The 24,127-nt window shown below is 41.6% G+C and overlaps 1 protein-coding gene across 1 annotated transcript; it reads left to right on the top strand.

Moving 5' to 3' along the window:
* The first annotated feature begins 259 nt into the window (after window positions 1–259).
* On the top strand, window positions 260–18,279 carry LOC111159231 (TATA-box binding protein associated factor 7 like). Its single transcript, XM_022521670.1, has 13 exons — window positions 260–518; window positions 3,761–3,828; window positions 4,633–4,711; window positions 6,410–6,543; window positions 7,222–7,348; window positions 7,595–7,650; window positions 10,831–10,872; window positions 11,741–11,813; window positions 12,148–12,261; window positions 12,868–13,146; window positions 13,343–13,455; window positions 14,614–14,673; window positions 18,238–18,279. Exons 1-13 carry the CDS (start codon window positions 260–262, stop codon window positions 18,277–18,279), a joined length of 1,446 nt encoding a protein of 481 aa, XP_022377378.1.
* The last annotated feature ends 5,848 nt before the right edge of the window (window positions 18,280–24,127 follow it).

Below are 24,127 nucleotides of genomic sequence, written 5' to 3'. Positions count from 1 at the left end.
AATGAAAATCTTACCCAGAAGAAATGACTGTACAATAATCAGTCCTCCCAAAATGTTTATCCCTTACGATTAAGTTTAGATATGTATTAGGCAGTAGAGATTTCATCGCTATCATCTTTAACGGGCATCAGCAATGTCTCTTTATATTATCCCTATGTCTTTAAGGAGGATACCTTTGACATCATGTTATGAAAGTTCTGGAATCTTCAAGGTCACATGACTAAAAAGGAAGCCATTTTACAACCTCAAGGAGTAGACCATGGAGCACCCTGAGGGACAGCCTCCGGATCTGTTAGTAAATGATTCAACACCAACAGTTTCAACATCGGAAGCAACCGGCTCCAAAGATCCCCAAATTTCTGTCGACAACGAGGGTGAAACTGTTGGCGACCCGGGCGCCGAAAATGCCAGCTACCAAGTCACCCAAACTGCTGCCGACCACGTCACCAAAGCTGATGCCGACAGCGGCACCCCGGCTGGAGCCACAGCGCCTCAGGAAAACTTACCAGAAGGGAAAGGTAAGTGGCTTAATTTTTTTTTTTTTTCCTCACAGGTTAAGGTTATTTTTTGGGAGAAAACTGTTAGAAGTTTATTTGAACGGAGACTCCCTTTAGGAGAAATAAGCTGTGTTGCTTGTATCCCAGTCTGAAATAGGTACAACGGTGACTCTCTTGAGGAGAAGAGAACAGCTAATTATGTTAGAGTAGTTTGGGCGCGGATTCTAGTTATTTAACGGTTTTGCACGGCGACGTATTTGTCACCAGGCGAGGTCGTCTCACCGAGGAACAAACCGGTCCAACCTAATGGCTTTGAGGAGCAACCGAATGAACCGCCCCCTTTACAAATATCGCAGTGTACTGCTAAGACTGCCCCGGCCGCCCCGAAGGTCGCCCCTTTGTAAAATGAATTTGTTTGGAAGCTTTGCTCAGCAAGCTTCCCACCACGCTCAGCGCCTTTCAAGCCTCCTTGCCCAGGCACGCGGTGAACTGGAGGCCACCCGCGGGTCCAGTCGGGCCCCGGCCCAGGAGGCGTGGCTAGGCGGGGAAGGGCGGTGCGCGCGTCTCCTACCTGTCGCCACGCCGTCCGGCCGCAGCCGGCCTCCATGCCCGCTGCCCGTGAGCCCACTAACGCACTCGCCGGAACCCGCCCCCCACCCCCAACGAGAGAAGAGAGGCGGGCTCCCCCCGCGCTGCCTTTCCGGTCCTGGCGCGGTCCGCGGAGCACGGGGTGAGTCGCGGCTGTCAGAGGGTTCCCGCACCGGGTCAGCGCCTAGCTCCCGCGCGCCGCACTTCCCTCCCCAACCCGCCTGGACGGCAAGGCGCGAAGGCTGGGGACCCTGGGCCCCGCGGGAGGTTTTCCAGGGAAATTGGATCAGAACCTAGGAGCTGGACTCTTCCTTGGAAGCTGAGTGCCCCTGAGATAAGGATGGAGTGGTCATTGGTTTCAAACTGCTGCCAGAGGCTGTGAACTTGAGAAAATACCCATTTAGGCGTGTGCTGACTTGTGCTGCCTGGAGCATGCTGTTAGGCACCCTCCAGTTAGCTGTAATTCTAATTCCAATTCTGATTGCGCTGAAACGAGATGGAGCTGGGAGTGAATGGTGGAGAGCGCTGCTGTTAGTTTAATTACTTATCAAAGAGTGCTTGTCTGGAAAAAAAAATGGATGCCTTTTCTTAAATACGATACACCCGGTTCGTTGCATAAATGAAGGTAAAAGGTAACAAATTTTACAACTAATTAAAACTCATTTCAGCTAGGGTTTGTCCACCTTCTCTGAAATAGTTTTGGCTTTTATTTTATTTTTTTTTTTTAAAGATTTATGTATTCGACAGAGAGAGACACAGTGAGAGAGGAAACACAAGCAGGGGGACTAGGAGAGGGTGAAACAGGCTTCTCGCGGAGCTGGGAGCCCGGCATGGGGCTCGATCCCAGGATTCTGGGATCATGACCCAAGCCAAAGCCAGGTGCCTAACGACTGAGCCACCCAGGCGCCCCTGAAATGGTTTTGATTCTTACATTCTTTATTTCTTAAGAGAGGAGTTGCCTGAAAGGCATTGAAATGAACAAAATGCCCTAGTCTTAGTTCTGAAAAATGTAAAAGTTACTTCTGATCTGATAAAGTCTTGCTTAGCAGCTAGTTCTTCAAATAATCTGTATTTCTGCCCCCAACCTTGTATTTGCTACTTTTCATTCTGTTAGGCAGTGTGCCCAGCTCCAAGAATTTTACTTAATTTAATTAACTTTTTTCCTTATGTTCACATTCAGTTTCTGTATCTGTGTGTGTACACACATACATACATACATACATACATATGTGTGTGTGTGTGTATATATATATATATATATATATATATATCTTTATATAAGTAGGAAAAGAAGAATTGACTATGGCAAATAATCTCTCTCTCATTTTGGGTGTCTCCTTTTCCACTGCTGACATCTTTTTTGCTTTCTATGCCTTTCTGGTAGTTTCTGAAGTCAGTTTCTGAAGGACTGGTTAATGCCTTTCTGGTAGTTTCTGAAGTAGTTTCTAAAGGACTGGTTAATGATTTCACCATAATACGGTCTTAGGCTCACTTGCATATGTTTTAAAAAATGGTTCCAATGCTTTTAAGTGAGATTCAGATGGTTTACAGAGTATTAGGAGCTGCATTTAACTGGAGATTTTACTCTTACTTAAGGTGTAAGATTTTATAACTTGGTGTATAGGATAATGTCCTTAGAGCATAGGAAGACCTTGTCAGGTTTCATATATGTATATTGCTTTCTTTCCACCTTTTGAGAAAAATTTCCTTAGAAGTCCTTAGAGCCCTAAAACCCAGCATGCAAGCCACTTACAGATATATCCCAAATAGATGGAAAGTTAAATTAAAAATAAAGATGAATGGTGATGAGATTATTTACTTTATAGGAGGTTGTTGTTTGTTTGTTTGTTTTAATAAAGGGATCCATCTTAGGATTCCTTTAAATAACTTTTAGGGGTATTTCCAGTAAGTGGTGGTTGTGAGGATTAAATGAAATAATAGACCTAATACAGTGAAGTACCTGGCATATAGGATGTACACAGTAAATGTTACTAATGAATTGGTTCATTGGGTTTTCTGATCTTTCATATTAGCCTTCAAGAAAGTGTCTATTCCATGAACTTAAGTGTACTCATATAGATGGCCTAGCCATAAGAACTGGACTCCTAACTTTTTTCCAAGATAGCTCAGAGCTGTTGATGCTGACTTTAGAGTTGTAAAATCTACCTGTTCTCCCATGGGCTTAATTTCTACCAATTCGTTAAAGTGAATGAAATGTCAAAAATTATGCTGTTCATCATAGAACATTTCCACTCATGGTTTTGGTTGATTTTGGCCTTTGGTTGGCCCTCTTCCCTGTGGAGACATGTAATTTGCTTCAGTAGCCACCACTGAGTTGATGAATTGTGGTCTTTTACCTAACAGTCTAAGGATATCATTAAGAAGACAAAATCATGTTTCATAACAACTATTACTTCATTTGTTATCATGTGATTTGGGCTTTCCTTGGAAAGTCTGCATATATTGAAGGGGAGATGAGGTGACTTTTAGAAATAATCAAGTTATGTCAAGTAAGATACTTCAGAGTTGTGCACACATCATTCCAGTGAGGGTTATGGGCAAGATCTTGTATAATGTAACCAGTGCTACCAGAAGTGGTCAGCAGAGCGAGCAAGATGAGTTTTTGGTCACTTTCTGTCGATTTTGTTTTTGCTTTCATGAACTCAAAAACAAAGAGATGAGTAAAAGCCAGGATGAACCTCCTCACGAACTTGAGAACCAGTTTATATTGCGTCTGCCTCCGGTAAGAAACCCTTGTATCTCAGACCAAATATCTTCAGTGCATATGTATTAGCTCTGCTTGGATTCTGTGGCATTTCTATTTAAGGTATGCTATAAAAACTAAGAACATTTGTCTCCCAGGAATCACGTTCTATTCAACAGTCCTATCTAGTGTGTACTCTTTTAGCAGAATTTCTTTCATCCTGTACATGCTGCCTATCATGTGGGCTGATTTCCTGGCAAACGGCTGTGACAGTGAGGGATTCAGTCACTTACCAGAGGTGCTAACAGCCTGTTCACTGGACAGCGGAGATAAGACTTTTAAAATTCTTTCTGTCACCTCCAAAGGGGCAGTGTGGGGGACCATCACTATTTCCTCAAATTCATCAGCATGCCAGGCTCTTGAAGCTCATCTTAACATTGTGTTAGGGTCTCTTATCCCTTTAATACCTGCATTCAAGTAGTATTTAGTCTAAGCAAGCTATATTAAAGACGGGTTTCAGAAAGGTATTTTCCCAGTTAGGTCTACCTAATATACCCAGTAAACTGCAGCTTAAGCCTTTCCTTAGCAACTACAACTGCAGGGCAGGAATGTAGAGCTAGAAGAAGGCACTAACTGTAGCTGCTAAGAAACAACACTGAGACTAGAGTCAGCCTCATCCTAACTTGCCTTACCCAGTGCACGGTATACCATGGTGCATGGCATTGTTCTTAACATTTGGGAGGTTTAAGGTTTTATTTAAGGGAGCACTGTCTGTGACATATCTCTATTAGTTGCCAAGCAGACTATTCATCCTTCTGATTTTTCAACCTCCCTTCTTTTTAGGAACATGCATCTGCTGTCAGGAAGATACTACATTCTAGAAGTGTTGCCATGAAGAATAAACTCAAAATTGACTTATCTTGTAAGTAGTTATTATCCATTTGCCATACATTGAACAGTAATTTATTAGGAGACTGCTATGTGCCAGACACTATACAAGATACTAAGGATATGGTCTCTGCCTTGATAGACTCTAAGAAGTCTTAAGAAGCCTTAAGTCACTTTCATAGCTTCTTATTGAGGAAAGGAAGTAGAAATTATGTAATTTGAGGTAATTATTATAGTGTATATAAGGAAAAACATGGGGGCCAACTATGAGATTTGTATACTGCTGTTTGTCTCCTACATACAGGCTTTGTGATTTCTGACTGTCCAGGGGAATAACAAATGAATACTGTTCTTTGTTTATAAAAATCACATATCTTTCTCTCTGTTAAATATTTATTAGGTGTTTTAAATACAGAGAAGTATATAAAGAAGAAAATTTTAAATGGTCTATAATACCATCACTCAGGTAGCCCTTATTAACATTTTTAAACAGGTAATACAAGTTCATGGTTAGAAAATTCATGTAAGGGGCGCCCGAGTGGCTCAGTGGATTGGGCCACTGCCTTCGGCTCAGGTCATGGTCTCGGGGTCCTGGGATCGAGTCCCGCGTCGGGCTCTCTGCTCGACAGGGAGCCTGCTTCCTCCTCTCTCTCTCTGCCTGCCTCTCTGCCTACTTGTGATCTCTCTGTCAAATAAATAAATAAAATCTTTAAAAAAAAAAGAAAGAAAATTCATGTAAAACAGAAGAGTTCAAAAAATAAAGTGAACCTCTCCTTTGCAGTGCCCCAATGTTAATGCCAAAGATAACTAATAATAATTGTTTCTCCTTGTATTTCCTTACAGACAAAATTTTTATGCACAAAACAAACATTTAAATCATCTGTATCTTTAAAGTTACTTTATTTATTTTTTAAAGATTTAATTTATTTGACAGAGGGAGACAGAGAGAGAGGGAACACAGGCAGGGTGAGTGCAAGAGGGAGAAATAGGGTCTTCCTGCTGGGCAGGGAGCCTGATGCAGAGCTTGATCCCAGGATCCTGGGATCATGACCTGAGCCAAAGGCAAACACTTAATGACTGAGCCACCCAGGCACCCCTAAAGTTAAAGAATTAAAGACACAAAAAGAATCTATCCTACATCATTCTGCATTTTTCTTTTTCACTTACTATTAGAAGATTTCACTTGAATCTTCTTGTGTTAAAGGACATTCATGTTTGAGACATCTGTGCAGGAATCAGGGTTGTCAGCATTTGAATATATGTATTCCTACTGTATATGGATATTGTTAAGGATAATATCTTTGTGAAGGTAACTAGAGATTATAACTTCAGATTTACTAGCACCATTCTGGGATCAAACCTTCCTTCACTTGACCCTTTGAAAATACCCATGTGTGATGACATAAGCGAGTGCTTCTAATAGTGTCAAAATGAATGGGTTTGAATGGAGTTTGCCTTTCAGGAGGAGACTGGAAACACTTACCACTTCATCCGCATTTAGTTCACAGGGATTAGGAAAAAAACTTACCTACTTTTGATCAAGTAGCATAAACATCTACCCTGCCTTCTTTGCTCTGGGAAGTTACTAATTACATACGCAATTCTAGCATGATGATAGTAGGTTTTGCTGAAAGACTAGTCTGTCCCATGTAAGTCTTAATTACTGAGACTCTAGGAAGCTTAAGAATGCATTAGGAAGATGTCAACTTTAATTTTTCCTACTTCTCTTCAGCTGATGGACGTCATGCAGTTGTTGATGTAGAAGATGTCTCACTAGCTGCAAAGGTGGTTGATTTGCCATGTGTTATTGGAAGCCTGAAAACTCTTGATAAAAAAACTTTTTATAAAACAGCAGATATTTCTCAGGTATGGATGAGTTTTCCTCACCTACTAGCTCTTACATCCTTCAAGGAATCCCTTTCTCCCTATCCCTACTTTTCTCTTTCTTTCAGTTCTTCTTCCCACTTGGTGAATGGCTGCTTATCGTTTCTAATTCCAGCTCGATTGCACAGAAATACAATGTCATGTTCTGATTTGGTGTTTGATCCATAATTTTTGACTACTTAATTTTATCCAGATAGCTTTTAGCTAATAAAGGTTTATGTTTGCCATTTATAATGATTTTCATCTGAAAAAAAAAAGGGTCTGGGATCTTCTGAACTTTCTGCTAAAGCAAGATGCTGTGAAATTTGTAGATTTATGTTTGTTCTTTTTCATTATCTTAACTGTTGATTTCTTGTTTGTCTTCTAAATCAAACTGCTAAAATATATTTGTTTGGAACATATTTCCTCTGCAGTGGTAAGCATTTGAGCTAAAACAAACAAATAAAAACAAAAACAAAACCCAGAATCTGTATACAATGCTGTGGAAACAGACAGAGAGAATGAATATGGATGTATATTAATACTTGGTTTTCTGGAATTGCCAAGTAACGTTCTCCTTATTTCTATGCTTCCGGATTTCTGGTAGTAAAAATGACCACAATTCATTACTAACACAAGATTTGGGGCCATAGTCAACTTCTTTATCTTTGTTAAATGTAGATGCTTGTGTGCACTGCTGATGGTGATCTCCACTCTTCTCCAGAAGAACCAGTTACCTCTACTGATCTTAAAGTAATCAGGAAAAATGAAAAAGAGAGACAGAAAAAATATGTCTGGAAGCATGGCAGTAAGTCACCAGCCCCTTGCTCATTCTGGCTGACTACATTTATCAGCTGAATCCTAATTACTTGTGAGCCATGGACCTGTTACCACACTTAGGTGTTTGGTTTGTTAGGCATCTAGACACTCTTAAAGGAACAGGTCATGTCATGAGCCAGTAGCTTATAGCATGACCTTTCTCTTTATCAAATTCAGATAGATGTGTGACTACCAACAGTCATATATACATTTTACCATGTTGAATTTATTTTAGTTACTCCACCACTTAAGAATGTCAGAAAGAAAAGGTTCCGCAAAACAACAAAAAAGGTTAGTTGCATGCTACTTCTGTGTCTACTGGGTGCATTGGAAGAGGATTATGAGTGGGGAGGAAAGGGACACAGTCAGTTGGGGATTAATTTGTTCATTCCTTTATAGGTTCAATAAAGTTTTATTGTGAGCTAAATGCCAGGCACTGTGTGGTAGCAACTGGGATTCTATAGTGCACAAAAACCAGACCTGATCATTTAGGGATCTGGATGTGTCATGAATTTGAAACTCCTGCTAATGCTTTCAGTTTTCAGTTGCAGGATCTAGTTTTAAAGAACTGAGAATTGAGAACTGTCGTTATATTCCTAACCTTACCTCAGACTTGGAGAACCTTGGACAAGCTACAGGATTATTGTGGCTTGCCTTTTTCTTTTTTTCTTTTTTTTTAAGATTTTATTTATTTATTTGACAGAGATCACAAGTAGGCAGAGAGAGAGGAGGAAGCAGGCTCCTTGCTGAGCAGAGAGCCCAATGTGGGGCTCGATCCCAGGACCCTGGGATCATGACCCGAGCCGAAGGCAGAGCCTTTAACCCACTTGAGCCACCCAGGCACCCCAGCTTTTTCTTTTTTCAATTAACTTTTAATTTTGAAATAATTGTAGGTTCATATGCAGGTGAAAGAAATAAAAGAGAGATACCGTGTGCTCTTTATCCAGTTCTCATCATCGTAACTCTTTGCAAAACTACAGTACGTTATCACAAACAGGAAATTGATATTATATGATTCACCAATCTTATTCAGATTTCTCCAGTTTTACATGTACATGTGTGTGTGTGTGTGTGTGTTCTGTGCAGTTTTATCCCATGTGTATGTTCATATATCCGCCTATAAGTCAAAATACTATGCAGTTCCATTACCACAAGGATCCCTCATCTTGCCCCTTTAAAAAAAAATTTAAAGATTTATTTACTTATTTCAGAGAGAATGAATGAATGGGAGAAGAGGCAGAGGGAGAGAATCTTCAAGCAGACTCCCCACTGAGTGTGGAGCCGGACGCAGGGCTTGATCTCATGACCCTGAAATCACAACCCGAGCTGAAACCAAGAGTCACACTCTCAACCGACTGAGCCACCTAGGCGCCCCATTGCCCTTTTATCGTCACACTCATCTCCCTCCTGCCCTACTCCCTCAGTCTCTAACCCCTGGCAATCACTGTTATGTTCTCCATCTCTTTAATGTAGTCATTTTCAGAATGTCATATAGATGGACTTATACAATGAGTAATAGTTAATACCGGCTTTTCCCCACACTAAACATTACTCCATTAAGATCCATGTAAGTCGTTGCATGTATCAATAGTTTGTTCCTGTCATTGCTGAGTAGTATTCCATCGTATGGTTGTACCACAGCTTGTTAAACTATTCACTCATTGGCGGACATCTGCGTTGTTTTCAGTTTTTTACTATTCTAAATAAAGCCACAAGCAGGTTTTCGTGTGAACATAAGTATTGGTATCCTTGGGATAAATGCCCAGGAGTGCAGTTGCTGGGTCCTGTGGTACTTGAATGTTTTGTTTTGTTTTGTGGTACTTGAATGTTTTGTTTTGTTTTGTTTTCAGAAGGGGGAGGGGCAGAGGGAGAGGGAGAATCTTTTTTTTTTCAAGAGTTATTGATTAGAGAGAGAGAACACATGCAGGTGGAGAGGAGAGGAGCAGAGGGAGAGGGAGAGACTCAAGCATGCTCCTCACTGAGCGTGGAGCCTGATGCTGGACTCAATCCCCCAACCCATGAGATCGCAACCTGAGCCAAAACCAAGAGTCAGATGCTTAACTGACTGAGCCACCCAGACGCCCCTTGAATGTTTAGTTTTCTAAGAAACTACCATATGGTTTCCAAAGTGGCTTTAACATTGTACATCCCACCAGCAGTATACTTGTGATCCAGTTACTTTACAGTCTAACCAGAATTAGGTGTTTGTCACTATTTTTTATTTTAGCCATTCTGATAGATGTGTAGTGATCTCATTGTGGTATGAATTTGCATTTCTCTGATGGCTAATGGTGTCAGACACCTTCTCATATTTTTTTTTGCCACCCATATATTTCACTTCAGTGAAATGTCTGTTCATGTCTTTTACCCATTTTCTAAATGGATTTTTTATTATTGAGTTTTAAGAGTTCTTTTAATATTCCAAATACTAGCATTTTGTCAGATATGTAGAAATTTGAAAATATGTTCTCCTATTCTGTAGTTTGTCTCTTCATCTTACCCACAGGGTCTTTCAAAGAGTAAAAGTTTTTTGTTTGGTTGAGTCCAAAGTATTAACTTTTCCTTTTAAGGATCGTCCCTTTGTGTCAAGTTTAAGTACTCTTTGCCTAGCCCAGATCCTGAAGATGTTCTCCTATTTCCTCTTTTCTAAAGTTTTACATTTTACATTTAAGCCTGCAATCCATTTTTGACCTAATTTTTGAAGACTTTTTAATAATTTATTTGAGAGAGGTAGCAATTGAAAGAGGTTGACAGGACGATGGGGGTGGGACAGAGAGAGAGAGAAGCAGACTCCCCATTGAGCAGAAGCCCTAGATCATGACCTGAGCTGAAGGCAGGTGCTTACCCGGCTGAGCCACCCAGACACCCCTAGTTCAATATTCATTTTTTTCCTTGCATCTTGCATGTCCAGTTGCTCCTGCACCATTTGTTAAAAAGTCTATCCTTCTTCCACTGTATTGCTTTTATACCTTGTCAGAATCCCTTGAGCATATTTGTATGTGTCTGTTTCTGGGTTCCCTATTCTGTTCCATTGATCTGTATGTTGATCCTTCTACTCATACCACGGTGTAGCTATATAAGTCTTGAGGTCAAGAAGATTGTTCTTTGTTTTTCATTGTCAAGATTGTTTTAGCCATTCCAGAGCCTTTACTTTTCCACATAAATTTTAGAGTATGTTTGAAGTTTAGAAAACGTTTTCTGTGTCCACAGACAATTTTGTTGGAATTTTGGTAGGAATTGCATTAACCCTATGTATAGATCAATTTGGGGGAGAATTGACAACTTTACTGAGTTGAATATCTTAGTCTATGAACACAGTTGCCTTGGCTTTTCTATTGTCAGTCAACAGCATTTTTTGAGTGCCTATTAAATGAATGTAAAACTAAGTTAATGATTTTAGAATTCTTTAAGCTTTAGTGAAGTAGAACAATCGTAATATAACTTCATTGTTTATTGTGTTTTATTTTGTAGCTCACCGATTTCAAACAAATTGAAGAAATCAGCTTTCCTGAGGTAGAACAATCATAATATAACTTTATTGTTTACCCTTAGTGTGTTTTATTTCATTGCTTATTACTTTCAAGCAAATCAAAGAAATCATAAAGGTTACTTTTAAGCCAGACTTCTCATCTCTAACTTCTACTGCCATGCACAGAGACTGAATTTGATTCACTTAAAAATGGATTCATTGTTTAATGTGTGATAACTCCTAGAGGAAAAGATACAATTTGACTAGTGACTCTGTATTCTAATCTGTTTTTTGTTCTGGTACTTACTTCAAAACCCATTTCTTGGAAGCCAGGGTTCACTTTTACCAGCAGTTGTTTGCAATTACTTATTCCCTTTCAAAGTTCTAATTTCTATTTGTGGCATGACGAATTGGTTGCTGTGGAGATAATTGTCTAAAATTGGATTTAAGGGAGAACATGTAGCTAAGACCCAGTTTTTATAGGAAGATCTTTAATAATAAAGATGTGGAGATGTGAACTCTGGGAATCTGGATCTTTAGACCAAATCACTTCTAAATAACAAATAAGGAATTGTAGTTCTTTGCCAATATGTGTCAGAGCAAATAGTTAATAAATGAGACCTAAGGGTTGTGCTTCTGAGAGAGGTCTTTAACACAGAGTTGCAGATTGAAAAAATTAAATGTCTCAAGTAATTTGTTTCGAGGGGGTGGATAAGCTTACTGTACAAAAACCTAGATGCTGGTCAAAGATTCCTTTGTAAATAACATGATTTAATGTTGAAATTTGATTGCATGCATATTAAAGAAGCCTAATTATTTGAATTCATTTGTATGTAGGAAAAGAGCATTCCTGCAAAACACAGGGTGTTAAACGACCTTACTGGTATGCCCCCTTCTCCCACTTTGGTTCAGTACATTGAATCTCCTGATGTGGAAAAGGAAGTGAAAAGACTCTTGTGTTCAGATGCTGAAGCTGTCAGTGCTCGTATCCTTTTATACTAAATCTTTTCTGTGTAGTCTCTTCCACCCCATATGCACTTGCTTACAAGCCCTTATTTCTGGTATTTGTGTGCACATTTTCATGTGTAGAACTTAAGATTTTGGAAATGTTACTTCCTAGCTAGGAACAGTAAATTCACGTGATAGAAATGTATTTACTTGTGTAACTCAGTATAAGGTACTTCTTCATACTAGAATACAGATACAAATGGCCCAAAGTTGGATTAAATTAAATAGCATTTTCAGCCAGAGAGCCTCTTCCCTTTCAATTGTGCCTACTCCTTTCTTTCTGCTTGTTCCCTAACTGATCCAACTTTCAGGATGGGAAGTCATTGCTGAAGATGAAACCAAGGAAATAGAGAGTCAGGGCTCTATCCCAGGCTTTGCACTATCCCCAGGAATGAGTGACTATAAGCAGGATCATATCTCATCAGGTATGTTTATAAAGGCAAAATAAGAACTTCGGAGAGGGCAGGTGTTGACTGTGTGAAAGGACAGTTTCCATAGACTCACAGGCCAATCACAGAAAAAGGAGGCCTTTTCCCTTCTTCCTCTTATTGGTCCCTCAGCACTTCAGGGGTTTTAGATTGGTGTTCTTTTTTTTTTTTAAGATTTTATTTATTTATTTGACAGACAGAGATCACAAGTAGGCAGAGAGGCAGGTAGAGAGAGAGGGGGAAGCAGGCTCCCTGCTGAGCAGAGAACCCGATGTGGGGTTCCATCCCAGGACCCTGGGATCATGACCTGAGCCGAAGGCAGAGGCTTTAATCCACTGAGCCACCCAGGCACCCTTAGATCAGTGTTCTAATCTCCCATCCATCCCTGGTATTCTAAATGCCTTGATCATTGAATACATGAAAGAATGTTAGTGTTTTGCATTTCCCATCATTGTTCTAGGAAGGGAATAATCTTCCTTCGGTAAAATTATTAAAGTCTTTGGTTGTCTGGTGAATTTGAGGGGAGGGAGTATAATTACAGCTAGACTGGGAGTCATTTGAAGATCCATACACTTTCATCTTCCTCTTCCTTAAAACCAGTAGGATATGGTATGCTTCGGGAGGTGTTCAGTGATTCTAGCAGTAACAGTGATGATGATGATGATGACGATGATGATGACGATGACGAGGAGGAGGATGACGACAATAAGGAGGATGAGGAGGAGGATGAGGAGGATGAGGATGAAGAGGATGACTATGATGAGGAGTACAAAATTGAGGAAGAGGATGAAGATTATTATGAAGAGGATCTGGAAAGGGAGCTACAGGCCAAGTTCTTTGCATCTGGCCAGTATGAGGCAAAGGAAGAAGCCAGTTCAATAGGTAAGTTATAGAGGAAAAACCAAAGGGGTGGGACAGAGTGGGCAGCAGTGCTGAAGATGGACTGTAAATACATGTTAGATGCAAGGCTAGGTTTGAGAAGTTATTGCTGAGCTATGTAGTGGAGTTTTAGTTGATTTTGATCTCAGTCCACTAGTTTAGGCTATGTTTAGATAAAATTTCTGTCTATCTCTGTTAGTTATGGATATTCAGAAGCAGATTCATTACATGGAGAAAAAGCTCCAAGAGATTCGTTGCAAAGCACAAAGACAGAAGAATCTCATAATGAAAGTGGAAAACCTGGCGCTCAAGGTAAATTCCTGTTGGCTGGGATAAAGATATCTTGATATCTTACTTTCGAAAACCCATTGTTGTGTTTCTATTCATGTTGTCTCTATGCAGCATTCTTATACATTTGCACACCTAAACAACCTCCTCGAAACCCCTAAGAGAATATAACCGTATTCCTTTTACCTGAGTAATTTTGATCATCTTGCATAAGCAGTTTTGGGAGACCAGGAAACTTGAGATAGTAATTACCAATACTGAACAGCTGTCATGTGAAAGGCATAACTATTTTCCATGTATCATCTCATTTCATCCTCACATTCCTGAAACACAGGCACTGTCACTAGTCCTATTTTATAGATAAGAAATTGAAAATCCAAAGAGGTTAAGTAACTTGCCAGGGACCACAGTAAGAATAAGACATAGATTGAATCCCGTTGTTTGTACCAAAATGTATTCATTGCAGTGAAAGAAAATTAACTAAATTCATATTTAAATGTTATGATGCATGCCTGAACAAGAATAAATATCTTGCTTTATTTTTGTTAATACACATTTCAACCAAAGGAAAATGTATGTTTAGGCCTTGTTTGCATCTTTTTTTTAGTGAGGGAAATTCTGAAGCATCTGGAAAATTCCTTGCCAGATTTCATTTTTTGGAGAGCTGTAGTCATCAAAATGGAGCAGTGTGACATAGAACTATACCTATTTAGAGTGTTGTCCTTTAGAATAACCAAGTGAGATGATAGATGTGGACATGCTTTGGAAGATAGAGCTGTATGGTATTATTATGATGTTGTATGAAGTACTAGTTAGGAATAGTAATATTCTGTCCTAGTGCAGGGAAGTCAGTGACTCAGCATCAAATTCCAAGCCAGCTTTTTAAATAGTTCACCATAGTCAAAGGATTTGTGCTAAAACTAGAAAAAGTTAACCTGAAGGCATTCTAACCATTTATTTTAGGGCAAGAAAAAAAAAGTGCTGTGGGTAGGGTTATAAAAGCAAATCAGATGGCTTTGTAGTTGGGGGTGCAGTTTTTTTTACTCTAAATCCTTTAAAAAGAGTATTCTTTTGTTACAACTGACAGTTTTCTTATCAAATTATTTGCCAAACTCCTTGTGTCACTTGGTTCTCTTTTCCCTTGAGACTCAGCATTTATCATTTATGCAATTTGTTTTCCAGAATCATTTACAGTCTGTGCTGGAGCAGCTTATATTACAGGAAATGCAAAGAAAAGAGCAGGTGGGTGTGTTTTCCAATCAACGAGGAAACATTTGCTACAAAGACTCCCCCACCCTACCCCCAGTGTCATTTCTGGCTGCTCCTTTCACTGGAGTAGTAATGGCCAAATCTTCTAAATGAGAGGTAGCAGGCTGGAGTAAGGTTTTTGTGAAAATTCACTCATTCAATAGATATCAAATGCCTATTAAGTGAAAAGCATAAGATGTACAAACAGTGTTGAATAAGACAGTTCTTGTCCTCGTGGAGATGACTGTCTAACATGGAAGACTGGTAGTGAAAAAATTAGCATACAAATCTAAAAGTACAAATTGTGAAGAAATGCTGTGAAGGAGAAAAAAAAAAATCCATGGTGATATTTGAATAAAAAGAGTAGTGCTTTAAACGGAATTAAATTAAAATGATTGGCCTTTCTGAGGAAGCAATATTTCCGCTTTGACCTATGGGATAAGTCCAGGTGAAGAGGGACTGGAGAGCCTCTTGGGTGGGTCCCACATGGGAATATGCCAGGTCCCACATTGGGTAAGAACTTGGCCTCTTGGAGGACTTCTGGAGTATTTAAACCAAGGAAGAGAGTGACTTAACATAAGGTTGCAGAAGTAGGCAGAGGCCATAGCGTATGGTCCCTTGCAGGCCAGAGGAAGGAGGATGGGTTTTCGTATTAAGTGCAGTGGGAAACCCATGAAGAGTTTTAAGTGGGATAGTCACATTTACACTTGATCCTAGCCAAAAGGCCAAGAAGCAATAGGAGGGTCACATTTAATTCAAATTTTTTAAAAGATCACTCTGATTATTATTGGGAGAATGGATTATGGGGGTCAGGAGTTGAAGCAGGGAGGCCACTTAGGAGGCTGTGTGGCGGTTTCTTAAGAGGTGATGACAACTTTCATCACCCCAGAAAGAAACCTATACTCATTAGCAGTCACTCCCCATTTCTTCTGGATTCTTCCCACCTGCCAAACCTAGGCAACCATGAAAGTACTTTCTGCTTATTTTATCTAAAAGGAAATAATATGTGGTCTTTTGTATCTGCTTCTTTCACTTAGCATAAGGCTTTCAAAGTTAATCCATGCCATGGCATGTATCAGTAGTTTATTCCATTTTGTGGGTGGATAATATTCCAATATTCCATGGTGTGTGTGTGTGTGTGTCCATACCATACATACCATGTTTTGTTTATCCATTCATCCATCGATGGACATTTGGGTGGTTTCCCCTTTTTAGCTATCATGAATAATGCTGTTGCAAACATTCATATATGAGAGAATGTATTTTAAAAATAGAGTTGATGGGACTTGGGTCAATTAGTGGGTGTTGAAGGAAGTGTTAAGGATGCATGCCAGACTTCTAACTTGAACAACTGTATTATTTAAAACCACAAGAGAGGGGCACCTGGATGGCTCAGTCGTTAAGCATCTGCCTTTGGCTCAGGTCATGATCCCAGGGTCCTGGGATTGAGCCCTGCATTGGGCTCCCTGCTCAGCGGGAAGCCTGCTTCTCTCTCTCCCACTCCCCCTGCTTGTGTTCCCTCTCTCGGTGTATCTCTCTCTATCAAATAATAAATAAAATCTTTTAAATAAATAAATAAAGCCACAAGAGAGTCATCAGAGTGAAAAGAAAAGAGGGTAATGTGGGAGTGAGGGTCAAGTAGCTGTACAGGAAATGTATGTTGACTTAAGCCCTAAAAAATTGAGGATAACAGTTATAAAGGAACTGGAGGTCATATGCTGATGCGCTTAACATGGGGCTGTTAAGGTAGTGACATCCCTCATCCCCATTCCCCATACCAGCAAGGTGAGGGGAATTCTTCCGTATATTCCCTTCCCCTCAGCAGATCACTTAACCAAACACTGCTTATAAACAACCATGTGAAAAATTAGTGCCAAATTGCTTTAGCACTCACCAAACATCTTTGTTTTCATCCATGTAAATAGTATTGGAGAAGTGCTATTTTCAACACAGAAATGTAGCCATAAACTCGATTCACTCATAGTCCTTTATGTTAGCTCGTTTTGTCAGTGTAGACGGGTGCCTGCCTTAAGCTAGGCTCTGCAGGGAGCTACAAAATGCTTACAACCCAATCTCTGCCTCCAGCTGGGGAAAGATCCATGAAAGGGACAGGAATTTAAAGGAATGCGGGCTCACTTTTGTCCATAGAGATTAGGGAGACTCCATGGAGAAATGGTGTTTGGCTGGAGCCTTCAAAGGTGGGTAGGGTTTTAATAAGGATATAGGGAAAGGAGGGTGTTCTGTATAGAAAGCACAGTGGCTCAGAGGTGCTCTGGACAGGCTAGAGTTGAGACTTTCGGTGTAGGATGTAATAAGCCATCAAAGTTTTCTACCTGGGGAGTAACTCAGGAAGACTTCTCTGCCAGCAGCAAGTAGATGACATTAGAGTGGAGAAAGATTATAGGAAGCTCCAAGTGATAGAAGGAATCAGAGCTTAACAATTGATTGGATTTACAGGGCAAGAAGCAGAACACAGAGGAGTCCAAAGCCTGAGTACAGGGAAAATGGTATGCCTCTAAGAGAAGACATCAGGAAGGGAATTATGGGGGGCAGAGGGTGGAGAAGTTGATGAGCTAAACTGGAAGCATGGTGTGTTGGAAGCACTTTTGAAAATGGGAGAATAGAGGCTGGCTCATGCAGAGAAATGATCACTGAAGTTGTGGGGATAGATGAGTTAGCCAGGGTGACTGTTTAGCAAGAAGTCTGAACCTGGGGTGGTGAGAGAAAGAGCCTACAAAGGGGAAAGAACTGGAATAGTCAGTGGTTGTAATCATGTCAGCATCTGGGCGTAAAGAGCCTCTAAATTACCATAGGAAGCAATTCTAGCCATTCAGTAGACGATGTGCAGCATAGAATCATTTGGTAATGTTCCATTCCTTTCATTTCACAGAATGAAAATCTACACTGGTATGGAGTGACCTAAACTGAGTAATACTCAGAAACTATCTTTGTCCCAAAGATAGTACACCTTTCTTAATGTTACTGGTCACTTTGCCATTTCAAGGAAAAAAAAAATTAAATCCTATGCCACAGACTGCTCAGGACTTCTGACTTAGAAAGAATCAAAACAAGTCGATCATCAGGCTCCCTATTGGTCAGATATCTGGCTCGGTTTCTAAGTGTCTCATAACATGGCAAGAAGCAGCAGCTAAGACATGGTTTAAGAGCCAGCATGTTCAGTGGGACAAAAGGCCATCCCGGCTGCTTTAGTTTTGGACTCTTCAAATAAGGCTACAGTGATACCTCTGTACACTCTTTCCAGAAGCACAAAGTCTTAACAGCAAGCTTATTTCATTTTTAAGCATATTCAGCGTTAAAGCTTCCTTTTATAAGTTTGGCACCAAAAAAAAAAAAAAAAAAGAAGAAGAAACCCAGCATGCAGCATTGTACATGCATTTTCGACCGTGCACCATTCTTTGGGACATTGCAAGACTAAGATAACCATATAAACACTAAGTTACAGTAGTTCTTTTGGGTGCCTACAAGTAAATTCTTGATCAAGTAATGGAACTTAAGATTTCAGATGAATTTTTCATGTTTTACCACCTCTCCTTTCAGCTCATTTCCCTAAAGGAACAACTGAAATATTTTTTGAAGTGAGAGAGCCTTCAGACTGGCACATGAACCTTGGATTCACTCTCTAGACTGCTGAAGACTGGATGAATTGTATGTGTTTCTGTCCCTTTCATTGCCTTATGTTGAGTCATTTGTATTTGTTTATCTGAACCTTTGTCTGCTAGTCAAATTTGAAGTTTAGGGTTGTGGAGAAAGGGACAGAATATAAAAAAAGTAGTAGACCTAAAAACCCAACTCAATATGGAACTTGGCTTCTCTTTACCAATTTGAGAATTGCTTCTATTGCTTCTGTTCTGTTGATGCCATCAAATGATTTAGCCATGCTTGCCAAAGACAGATAGTCTAGCCTGAAGGCCATCCAGCTGGTTTGCATATGTTTCCAGTTCCCTTCCCCTGTTAATTTTAAATATTTCCTAAAACATAGAACGAATCATTTCTACCAAAGGCTAGGACCTGCCACAGTGAATTAAGTGTCTACCTCGCAGCAGTTAACACTAGGTTGTATCCTGTCTCTGTTAAGGTAATAGGAGCTGCTTTCCTGCTCAGGGATGATTTCTTGCTGCTGCTATCTTTGTTCTGTTGCATTTTTTAGAATTGCGTCTGGTTATTATTTGCCAGCTAAGAGAATAGTTAGAGCAGACATGAAATTCTGGGCTATTATCCTTATTCTGAGCCTCTTCATCCTAACCCCTGCCAGAAGATGTTAAGAAAACTCAGATGCCTGTGAAGCCTCTGAAGAGTCCCTTAAAAACCCTGGGTGGGTTGTTTTTGTTTTTTTTTGTCTGCTGTATTGTTAAAGTTTTCTGGTCTGTGTTCTTTAAGCAATAAATGAATTTCTCATTTTAAATGGATTGCTGTCACTTTATTAAACTGCTCCCATGATGAGTGCAGTCCTACCCAAAAGGAAACTATAGAGACAGGCAATAAAACTCTACCATTAGAAAATGACAGAAGATGGTGTCCATACTGGGGCATCCTTCGAAATAGCCCCTGGGATAACTCCTAATGAACTAAGCAAGTCATCTCCTATTGACCGCATAGCCCTGGGATTTCGAGAAAGCGTATAGAGAAGTGATAAAAAAAAAATGGCAGCTCCCATATTTGCATCAAATTTCCATTACGTTGTACTGATAAACATGCAAGGTTGGAATCCTGGCTCTGCCATTCACCTTGGGCAAGTCCCTATACCTCTTAGAGCCTCTGTTATTTTCTCATCTGGAAATCAAGGATGATAATGTTTATGACCAAGAGGCATCTGAGGGTTTTCTGGAGGTAGTCCAGCTAGACCAAGTTTGGTCCCAGTTGATGGAGTCTCTAGGAAATGTACTCCCAAGTTTTCTGTGCCATTTTTAGTGCTCCCATTCCAAGTTGAAGTTAATAAGACAGGGGCAGTGAAGAGCAGGTCAATATGTATGGGCAGGCCCCATAGAAGAGGATGGAAGATGGAAGGAATGCTGAGGGCAAATGCAGGGAAGAAGTGGAACCAAGGGGGCTACACATCTTAAGGGCAAATGAAATGAGGTTAAGATTAGTAGAGAAGTTAGAGGACAGCTTAAAAACAAGGATGATATAAAAATGATTTTTTTTTCAGGGGCACCTGGGTGGCTCAGCTGGTTGGGCATCTGACTCTTGGTTTCAGCTCAGGTCATGGTCTCAGGGTCATGGGCTTGAGCCCTGCATCAGGTTCTGTGCTGGGTGTGGAGCCTACTTGGGTTCTCCCTCTCCCCATTTTCCCTGTGCTCTCACGGTCTCTCTCAAAAAAAATTTTTTTTCAGAAACCCAGGCTTTAAAAGATGAGGAGGAGAGTGGGGGAAAGGAATTGAGTATCAGAGGCAGAAGGTGTTGGGGAAGAAGCAAAGTTTGAAAAGACAGGCCTTTCCAGCTGAAGGAAGGTAGGGGACTGGAGCAGAAACAGAAAGCATCCTGGGCACATGGCTGGAGAGACTGAGGCTAGTGAGGGCGGCATATATTGCCACAGGTGGCATCTAGAGGTGAGAGAGGTAGAAGAGCCCTAGTTTAGCCTCTGTCCAATCCTACAGCCCAAGAGCCGCCATGACTGTGCTGCCAAGAGGCAGGAAGGAAGGGAAGACGACAGCCAAGGGGCAAGGAGGGCAAATCCATTCACCGGCAGTGAACTTCCATTCCCTCCATTGCCCCATCTCACTGTATCCCAGGGTAACTACTTCATCACTGCCCTCCAGTTACCCAAGGCTTACTGCTGCCCTGACTCCCCACCTCACCCCAGCACACACACGTGCGCGCGAACACACACACACAATACCTCGTGAAGTTTTCTTTTTCTACAGTCCCGTGATTCTGAATTTTGCATGTTACAGACCTGCGCTGGCCAATATGGTATCCACCAGCCACATGTGGCCTTCGAGCCCTTGACATTTAGCTAGCTTGCACTGAGATGTGCAGCGGGTTTATGTAGGGGACCTGCTCTGGGCTGGGGCCCTGCCAACCTTGCACTAGTAACACAGGCCACATAGGCAAGGCTCTACTGCAGGCTGCCCCAGGCCTTGGCAGAATGCCCTGCAGTCCTCCCAGGTCACGGGAAGATAGGCCCTCTCATGAGAAGTCACTTCAAGACCATTTCTCTCACCTCCTTATCTTGAGGGAAGCTTCTGGGAGGTTCTCCTCTGCCTCCCTCATTCGAATGAGGCATAGAACTTTCGGCCTGCCACACCACCTGCAAAGGGTACAGGGTAAAGGCCATAAAACTGCTTAGCTGCAGTGTGGAATAGGCCACTCAGCAGTAGGATGCCCCACCATTCACACTGCATGTCCTCGGGCCCCTTTTGTTTAGGTGTCATCCTGTGGGATGAGGGAGGCAGGGAAGGGATACTATTGCTGATCTTGCTTTTGCTGTCTCTGTGAGTACTAAACTGTCTGGAGCTATGTGGGTTTCTTGTTTTGTTTTTTTATTTTGTTTTTTTCTTCCAGCTGAATCTTTTCAGCCTGCTTGACAATTTCTAAGACTTAGTAAAAAAAAAAAAAAAAAAGAATACAAAGTATCTCAGTAATTGTTTTATACTGATATCCCATTGAAATGATGTTTTGGATATACTGGGTTAAATGCTAAAATTAGTTTCACCTGTTTATATTTTAAATTTGGCTACGAGAAAATTTGAGTCAATGGCTCTCATTATATTTTTATTGGACAGGGCTGTTATAGATTGGTGAGAAAAAAATTGGTGGTGGGGAAGAGGGACTCACAGGGTTTTATTTTGCCAGAAAAGAGCTTTAAAAAACAACTATTTTCATAGTTTTATTGCCATAGTTACAAGGACATTTTAACACTCCAAAAAATATATATACCCATAATAAAAGACCTTTAAATTGAATAAATATAACTCTGTGGAAACTCACTGCATTGTCCTGATTTTTCTCATATTACTTCAGCCTGGGGAAAATCCCTCAGATTGATGAGAATGGTATTTAAGTACCATTGCTGTAGAGAGCTCATTCCAGGAGGGGATAACTGGCTAATTTGTGTAGGACCTTGAGAGGCAACCAATCCAGGTAACAATAGTGGATGGGGCTAGTGCAGGTGGGTTTCTTTCTTTTCTTTTCTTTTGCCCTCTTTTCTTTTCTTTTTTCTGTTCATTCCTCCCTCCCTTCCTTTCTCCTTCTCCTTCTTCTTTTTTGGTTCAGCAGGTGTTGAACTCATCTGGTAGCCTATGTTTTGTAGTATCCCTGTGGCTTCTTGGCCCACCCTCCCTTCCCACACCCAAATAAGGGAAGGATGTGGAATACCAGAGTCAGAGTATAACCAGAAGAACCAAAGTAAACAAATACAAATTTATTCTTTTCAAAGCAGAATTCCAGGGAGAAAGGAAAAGCACCACAGTGAGTGGCAATCAAAATTAACCAGTTTGTTCCCAGCTCCGTCCCTTTGTCCCAAACTTTTCTAGACTCGTGTGCCACCCTTGCCACCTCCCCCTCCCCTGGATCCTTTCCCCAGCTTCCATTCCAGAGACTAGTTCTTGCAGCCAGCAAGCAGCAGGGCAGGGCTCCTCTCTGGCCTCAATACTGCCCTGGGGACAGCAAGGACATTCAGCAGGTCCCCCCCAAATGCAGCAGCTGTGGGAGGAGATGGAGGCTGGGAGCTGAGCCCTGGCCTTGAACCTTTCCCTCTCCCACAGCCAGTGGTGTTAAAAGAGTAAGGATCTTAAGTATTCCTTTGTTCCCAGGGCCAGATTTTGGCAGAGAGGCCTAGAGATAGAGCTGCCCTGCTGAGCAGCTAAGTCTCCACAACCCTAGGGCAGGACCCCCAGTGTCTCCCCCAGGACCGTTTATCTTAAGGCAGCTTACTTTCCTGACAAGCTGTCACCCATGTCAAAGGAACTTTAATGAGATTCTTGGCTTGAAATGGTGTCAGAGGACACAAGTCAGCCATTGAGAATGCATGCTCAAGGAATGTTCTGGCATGAAGCTGGACGTGGAGCCCAGGTCCCAAACACACCCCTCGGGCAGCACAGGTATTCCTGAAAATGAACCTGGAGGGAAAAAGATCTCCCAGCACGGGTCTCTGCCTGACCTCAGCGTGTCTCATTACCATGGCCTGCCAGCCCAGTTCCTGGAGCCCAAGAAACTCAAAACAGGTTTCTCTACAGGGATGTATTTCCAAAGTTTGGGCCTTGAAGGAAATGGGCACTTGAGAATCTTGATCTCAGCCTTGCCATCCTGGAGGAAAAGGCATGTGTCTTGCCTGGTAGGGCCCTCCTCAGGGAACCATACAACAGACAGCTTGATGTTCTGCCAGTCAGCCTTTTCTGACAAGTTCCCAGTCAACATGACCCTACTCTGCTCTCACTCGGAGCAGAGCCCCCTCAGAATGGCATTTTGGCCTCTGTCAGATTCTGTCGAGAGTCAATCATCTCTCAAACCTAACTGTTCCCTGATACTACTTGGCAACCACCCCAAACACTCACATTCCTTCATACTGATGCTGATCTCACAAGTCAGAGGTTTTCTTTAGGCTGCCTCCCTGGAAACTCCCTCTACTCCTCCTCCTGCACAAGGCCCTAAATTAATGCAGCATCACAAAAAATACCTCCAGGAGACACACTACATGACAGATGCCTCACAACATGCAACACATCTCAGTAAATCTCACCCTCATTTGGATTCATGGAGCCCAAGGATCCCTTTACCTCACCATGGGCAAATGGCCCACACAATGCTGCAGTGACTGTCACTGGACCCTTGAGTGACATACTCACCTCTGGTACACACAGGACCACACACAAAGTGTCAGCGGCCCCATTAGTGAGAATTCAACTCTTACTCTGCTGCTTCAGTCCACCTACAGCACAAATCCTACATAGCAAGATCTACATCTTCCCTACCATGCCTAGCCCACTGCAGTTGCCACAGGCCCTCAGCAGCCCAAGATCTCTTGCGTGAGTGGGGGTTATGGAAAGGGTTTTCTAGAACTTCCCTGGTAAAAGATTGTTTCATAACATCTGCCCTCCTAAGGCTTAGGCAGGATATGCCTCAAAGACGCTGAGCTCTTTGGCCTATAGCAAACTTCTTCTATCCCTTTCTTGCCCACAAACTAGGCCCCTACAAATATAACCTCCCTCCACCCCCATCCTCCCCTACCCCTGCCTTGGACAGATGCCCATGCTCTGTGTCTGATGCCTGCCTACTACCTGTTCCCATACATACAGATACCCAGTCCTCCCATCCAGAGTCTTTATGAGCACTAAGGCAGACATCTGGTTAGGTCTGATACCCCAGACCTATGGCTTAGTGCTCCCTGGCCATTCTAGAAATGAAGCAATCCTAGGCTTCTGGACCCAAGCTGATGCCCCCCTTCCCCTGCAGCAGATAAATCTAACTTCCCAACAGTTCTAACCACTGG

This window comes from Enhydra lutris, unplaced genomic scaffold (assembly GCF_002288905.1).
Source record: "Enhydra lutris kenyoni isolate GAN:26980312 unplaced genomic scaffold, ASM228890v2 scaffoldscaffold67, whole genome shotgun sequence".
In the NCBI taxonomy this organism is placed as follows: Eukaryota; Metazoa; Chordata; class Mammalia; order Carnivora; family Mustelidae; genus Enhydra; species Enhydra lutris.
Note: the sequence above shows the minus strand (reverse complement) of the source record. Positions and strands in the feature narration are given on the sequence as shown.